This window comes from Atta cephalotes (genome assembly GCF_000143395.1).
Source record: "Atta cephalotes unplaced genomic scaffold scaffold00023, whole genome shotgun sequence".
Lineage (NCBI taxonomy): Eukaryota > Metazoa > Arthropoda > Insecta > Hymenoptera > Formicidae > Atta > Atta cephalotes.
The window spans coordinates 3,199,487-3,206,337 of NW_012130087.1; the positions used below are offsets into that span (position 1 = coordinate 3,199,487).

The 6,851-nt window shown below is 39.2% G+C and overlaps 1 protein-coding gene across 1 annotated transcript in view; it reads right to left on the reverse strand.

Annotated features, from left to right (window-relative positions):
- Positions 1-6,851, reverse strand: part of LOC105620017 (chromodomain-helicase-DNA-binding protein 7) — a 20,749-nt gene that overhangs the window by 6,785 nt on the left and 7,113 nt on the right. The window contains exons 8-14 of the mRNA XM_012201527.1: positions 6,397-6,713; positions 4,169-6,322; positions 3,797-3,886; positions 2,921-3,118; positions 1,823-2,256; positions 1,468-1,749; positions 48-1,297 (exon numbers count right to left, since the gene is read on the reverse strand). Coding sequence (XP_012056917.1) covers positions 48-1,297; positions 1,468-1,749; positions 1,823-2,256; positions 2,921-3,118; positions 3,797-3,886; positions 4,169-6,322; positions 6,397-6,713 — 4,725 coding nt within the window. The remainder of the gene's footprint in view (positions 1-47; positions 1,298-1,467; positions 1,750-1,822; positions 2,257-2,920; positions 3,119-3,796; positions 3,887-4,168; positions 6,323-6,396; positions 6,714-6,851) is intronic.

The window sequence follows — 6,851 nt, forward strand, 5'->3', positions numbered from 1 at the left end:
TAAAAAAGAAACGTTATTTAAAAATTAAAAAAAAAAAAAAAGTTTACCTTCGGCCATTTTATAGATGTATTAGCGCAGCCATGTGTCAGGAGTTGCATCACTGTAGGCTCGTTACTGTAATCCGCCGGCTTGTCTCGTAAAACGAATGTATCGATCTGCGTTAACCGTGACAGTGGTTGTATCACCTCTAAATCCGGGAACATTGCTTTCAATTCTGCAGCTTGGACACTGCATTTATCATCAATTTGCGGAATCTTCGCCTTTTCTTTAGTAACGTCCGAATTTTTTGCTTCTTGCATCTCAATCTCTTCCTTAATCAGTGGATTATCTGGTTTTATGCTTTTGTTATTATCATCTTCGATGACGGGCTCGATAGTTTCAGTACTCTTCTCAACATCCTCGATCTTCTCTTTAATTTCTGTTTCATTTTTCTCGGTTGTTTCCATTATAACGTCTTGCGCTTGTGACTCATCTGATTTCTCAGTGGATTCGGTTTCGTATTTAATATCTTTTTCTTGTACATTATCCTCTTTTTCAAGTTCTACAATAGCAGAACTCTCCGCATTGTCTGAATTAGCTTCCTTCGTGACCTTTTCATCGGTCAACATGGCAGTGCCTGTCTGATTAGCTTTGGTGCTGTCGCATTTAATTGGCTCTATCGCTAGCTCATTCTTTTCTTCATTCTTTACAGCGACATTTTCTATGTCCGATGTTCTCGCAACGGTAGTGATCGTCAACGAACTACTGATAGATTTTTCTTCGGGTTTAGCCTCTGTTTTGACGATAGTCAATTCCACTTGGCTTTTCTCAGAATCCACATTCTCGAGTTTCTTATCAGAAGTACTTTGGTCTTTGTCCTTTTTCGCTCCAACTTTTTCAATCTTTAAAGTTCCCTCGCCTTTCTCCAGTTTCACGAGTATCTCGTCTTTGTCAAACTTCAAAATATCTTCTCTATTCTCGATCTTTATCGCTTTCTCGGACTTATCTATAACTTTAGGAGTCTGCGTGCTCGCATACATTCCTCTCGTTGTGAGAAGCTTGTGAAACGAAAAGTCCGGGTCGTTTAGTATAGTTATATCAGTACGTCCGAGACCATGCTTCGCTGCTCCGAGTAACAATTCCTTGTCATGTTTCCCTGGCTGCCACCAATCCGGCGTGTCTCCCGACGGTTGACACAACGAGAGTCGTTCCTCGAGATGCGGATGCGACAGGATTTCCTCGCGGATTTTGCTCAGAAGATCAACACGATCGAGTATTTGTCTCGCTTTGGCAGGACTCAGCTGATCCACTGGAACATCTGTAAAATCTGCAACGTCAATTAAATAAAATACTTTACGTAGAACAAAAAAAATATGTGCAATTATATAAATATCAATTATATAAATATCAATTATATAATTAGTATGGTATAAATAAAAATTAATAAAATTGAATATATTAATTAAAAAAAAATTAGAAAGGACGCACCTTCCTCTTCATTCAGTTTCGCATTGCAAACTTTTTTGCACATTGCTCTAAAAGACATATAGTAGTCTGTGAGATCGTTGTCCGTTTTCTTGTCAAATCGAGCGATACTTTTGAACTTGGTCCAGTCATACTGGGCCTTTTTCCTGTCATAATTAACACCATATGTAGACACCACCCGTAGAAACTCGCTTTCTTCACGACGAGTCCATTTCGCCTTTTGTTCCTCGAATCGAGTACGTTCTCGTTCTTTCACTATAGCCTCCATTTTTTCTTTTTCTCCATCTTCTGTAAATACAACATAAGACTCAAATAATATGATTTTTTTTTAAATGTACAACAAAATAATCTTATATACTAACCAAAAGATACATTGCTAATTGCTGCAAATCCCATCCTTGCATATTCGAAAGTGGTTCATGCATCATGCCGGTATGATTTATGGGAGTGGTCTCGCTGTCCATTCCCATCTTTCCAGGTTTCGAAATAACTTTAACATCCTCTTTCTTATTAACATTTCGCTGAAAGGAAGATATCATGCGACGTAGTCGTGTATTAAGCTCAACCACAGCCGGCCAAGATGACTTTTCATCATCTGTGATAAGACCGTCATTTCCGTCGTGGCTGCCACTAGCTTCTGGTATTGGCGTGTCTGCCTTACTCGAGATGGCAGGGGAATCTGCTGGTGTTTCTCGACTAAACTTGTCAGAGTCTTTCGAATCTTTTGTCATTCCAGGAGATTCGCCATCCTCCATATCGTTCTCCAGACTGTTGTCGTCTCTACTGCTACTGCTGAAATTTTGGAAAATAGCAGGATGAGGATAATATCAAATGTTTTTTTTTTCAATAAAACAAACAAGATACTCGTTCGTCGCGCATATATGTAATAAACTTTGAAATTATTTTACACGATATTCCTGTCCAAGTTTTATTCCGTAGAATGAAGAGAACTAGAAAAAAAGAGAATGGTATCTATTGATTTAATTTATTGTTTCCTCTCTTGATGTTTCGTAACGTCAACTATAAATAGAAAGGCAGCGAAGTTAGATGATCTATTTAATGCGCGCAGCTTTTTCATATATGTGAAATATCTTTGATAGAGAAGAGTCTGAAAGCAAAAGAACGACGCCATATTCTCAAAATGTTGTAGATACAAACAAATTCTGTTCCTTTCTAATTTTTGCTTGTTTATGCACAACATTCACTGATCGATAATATTTTGCGAAGATTCAAAAGTTAAAAAATGAGGCTAAAGTGAACATTATATACGCCATTCTATTGCTGAAAATAAAAGCTATGACCGTACAAGCGTATATATATGTATATATATATATATATATAGAAAGCGGTGCAAGCGGCATAAGTGTTAGGACAGTTAGGCAGGGCATAAAGAAGATAAAAGAAAGAGAGAGATGAACAAATAACGAATAAAGAAAAAAATGACTAAGGTACTCACTCGGTGGTACTCTTGTTCTGAGAGTTCTGGAAAGGGGGAGGACAGCTTGTAATGAAAGAAAGCACGGGGTCAGTCCTCATCTGGTCGTAATTCTCATAGCCGTGTTTGTAGCAGCCGACTATTAAGGATTTATCTGCTGTCGAGTCCCACCATTTCGCCGGTCGGTCCGTCAACTGTGGAAGGTCTAGCGGCAACGCACTGCAGGGCGGTTTCGTTTTACAAAGTTTGCCAATTTGCTTACGTGCCGATACCAGCGCGTGTTCATTAATTTATAAAGGGAAATTTTAATTAACAAATTTACAAAGGGATTTCAAGGGAGATTTCCCTTCGCAATACGGGATTTTTTCTGTATAAAAATTTCAGAAATATAATACGACACACAAAATATCCAGATCCCCCATCCCTCTTTGAGATTTTAAAATCACACGTTTCCAATTATTTCCCTTCGATTACAGTGCACTGCTTAGCAACAAGTCCTATGGCTTACCACTCTGTTGCAGAAATTCGATCATCCTCGCGACAGTTTTACCAAGTGTGCAAGAGCGTCTCTCTCTCTCTCTCTCGATTCGCGAACGCACGTGTATATGTTAACGTATTGATACGTGCATACAGGATGGGGAAAAAACGATTTCATATTAGTAGCGTAGGGTAAAAAACGAATTGGTAGTCGTTCTGCAGAGCTACATGGACCAACTTGATCCGGGCTCTATGAGCATTCCTCATACAGGTATAGCTCCCAGGATATCAACAAATACATCGCACATGCAACTATGCTAAGCTCCGTGGTAAGCACATATGTGAGTATACACGAATCTGTGATAGATGGTAGTCTATGGTACGAAAAAGCGTGAGAGGAGAAGAATGATGTGAACTCACCTGACATGCACGCCATCATTGATATGCTGTACTAAGTCGCCAATAATCTCGTGTTTGATATAATACAGCATTCGTACACGCAACAATACCCTATAAGATAAAAGACAATAAATCAAATTTTTCGAATAAAAATTAACAAAGATTGAGAAATTAAATAAATAACTGTGTGTTACTGCATCCAATAATTTTAATTTAAAAAATGACAAATATTGGAGATTTACAATAATCAATAAAAATAAAAACGCAAAAGAAAAACAAATATTACTTGTGAACATCTATAACATTGTAATTTAGAAAAAAATTTAAGATGACTTATGCTTCCTCTAACATTCAAACTCCTCAACTCCAATTTATAATTTTGTGTATATTTACTTATTAGCATGTCGACCGAGATGCTTTCTGTAGTTGCTCTCAAGAAAGATGTCTCCATCGAATTTTTCTGCGTTGCTCCAATGATTGGGATCACTCGGTCCGCCATTGATAACCGATCCCCGAGTTTCTCTGCCTTCTCGGACACGACTCTTCTTCTTCTGTCGACTGTTCCTGCTGCTAGTGTTCACCGACACATTCTTCACTTTCTCACCGTTCTCAATGGGCGTGATAAGATCCCAAATAAAGCTACGGATTTTTTCATCACCGCGATAATAGCGCAGGCAGTAGAGCAGAATGACGCGAGCGCAATCCTCAACGTCGACTTCGCGCCAACCGCGACGAAACTGGCTATGCTGCAGAATTTCTTCCCAGCGGCCCCAGCCAAACGTCAGCAGTCCACGCTCGACCTTGAAACATTCGCTGCGCGCCCAACTGCCGTATACTACCTCGCCCTCGCGTGGCACGTACTCATCGTAGAACTTGCGTGTCTTTTTGCCGAACTTGTCGCGTCGTTTCTTACTTCTACCAGACAAGCCGATCGCGTCATCATCGCTATTCTCATCTGAGCTGTCCAATTCAGACATGTCAACTACTGATTCGTCATGACCATAACGCTTAATTTGTGTCCTCCGCCGAGGCTCGGATATCACTAGCTCATCCTCCTCCTTCTTCTCCGTGGTATCAATCTCCGCTTTCTTTGCCCATTTTTTCCAAAAATCAGGGTCATCTATATTAATGTCTGACCGATTCGATGAGCATGCGAAACTTGCTTTCGAGAACGTCGAACCTTTTTCTGCTTCTATAGTAATAATCTGAGTTCTTCGCTCAAGAATCTGCTCAATATCTTCCTCACAGAACTTGTCACCAGCATTGTCATCATCCATAATAGCACCATAAGCACCTTTTTTCAATAGATCTTCGATTTCCTTTTTTGTCAATTGTTTATTGCTGGGATCTTTACCGCCTTGGCTAGTATTCATGGATTGCAGGATCGCTTTATCAAGTCCTAATTTTAGAGATGCCTTGTCAAACATTTCACGTTCATATGTATTGCGGCAGAGCAAACGATATACCTTGACCATTTTTTGCTGCCCAATTCGATGACATCGAGCTTGCGCCTGCAAATCATTCTGTGGATTCCAATCGCTATCATAAATAATGACAGTGTCGGCCGCAGTTAAATTAATGCCGAGTCCACCTGCTTTCGTACAGAGCAAGAAGACGAACCGATCAGAGTCTGGTTTGCTGTAACGATCAATGGCGGCCTGTCGCAGATTTCCGCGAATTCTACCGTCAATTCTTTCATATGGATATTTTTTATACAGCAGATAGTCTTCAAGTAGATCCAAACACTTTACCATTTGGCTAAATATCAAGACTCGATGACCACTGGCTTTCAGTTTCGGCAATAACTTGTCGATCAGGACCATCTTTCCGGAACTGTTCACCAGAGCGTGATAATACGCCTCGGAATCTTCTTTCTCGCCAGTCTTGTAATCTAGTTGTATCTGATCCTCAGCGCCATTCAGCAGGAATGGATGGATACAACACTTTCTCAATTCCATCATTGTGTTCATAAGATTCGGAATATTTGCCGAAGTGGTGCCCTTAGCGAGAAACGAGAAATTTCTCTCAAGAATTCCGCGATAATACTTTTTTTGTATATTAGTCAATTCCACCTCGACAACAGTTTCCTCCTTCGGTGCTAATGATTTCTCGACGTCTTCCTTTAGGCGACGTAGCATCATCGGTTTTAAGAGAAGTTGCAGCTTGTGCACTTCGCCTTCGCTGCTTAGGTTACCAAATTCCTTCAGAAATGCTTCGTTACTTGCAAATTGCTGCGGTTCGAGGAAATTCAACAAAGAAAACAGTTCATTGACGTTATTTTGCAACGGTGTGCCTGACAAAAGTACTCTGTGCTCCAGATTCAATTGTCTGAGACCTTCAAGGAGCTTACAATTTCGATTCTTTAATCGGTGAGCTTCATCTATAACGCAAAGTCTCCAATTGTATCCACGTAGTTCATTAAAGTCCGTTATAATGATCTCAAACGTTGTTATCAATACATTGAATTTTACTAAATCTTTGATTTGCTGTCCCTTCTCGTTCTTGTAATAAACTTCATATTCTTGCAGCATGGTACGACTTGCCGCACTATAATTTAAATTTATAACAGTGACAATTCAGTTTGTTTTTGTATATAAATAAAATTGTATTAATATACTTACGATCCATGATATACCACGACATTCATATCGGTCCAACTTTCAAATTCTCGCTGCCAATTTGGGATGGTTGATAACGGAGCTATAATCAAAAATGGTCCGCGAATTCCGTATTTGTAGACCGCGTCCACGAATGTCAGAGACTGAATCGTTTTTCCCAAACCCATCTCATCAGCGAGAATGCAATTGTGTCCATTGTACCATGAAAATAGCAGCCAATTCAATCCTTCCAATTGATAAGGTCTTAAAATGTTATTGCTCTTGTAAACTGGTGATTCTTCCAGTTTCACCCAGGCTGCAGCATTGGGCTTTTTCTTTGGCTGGAATAACAACATATACATGAATGTATATAAAAGATAAAACATTTGCATATTTAATCTTAAATTTTGTAAAATATATATATATATATATATATATATACTAAATTTAATATATACCTTCCTATTGTTTCTTTTGGT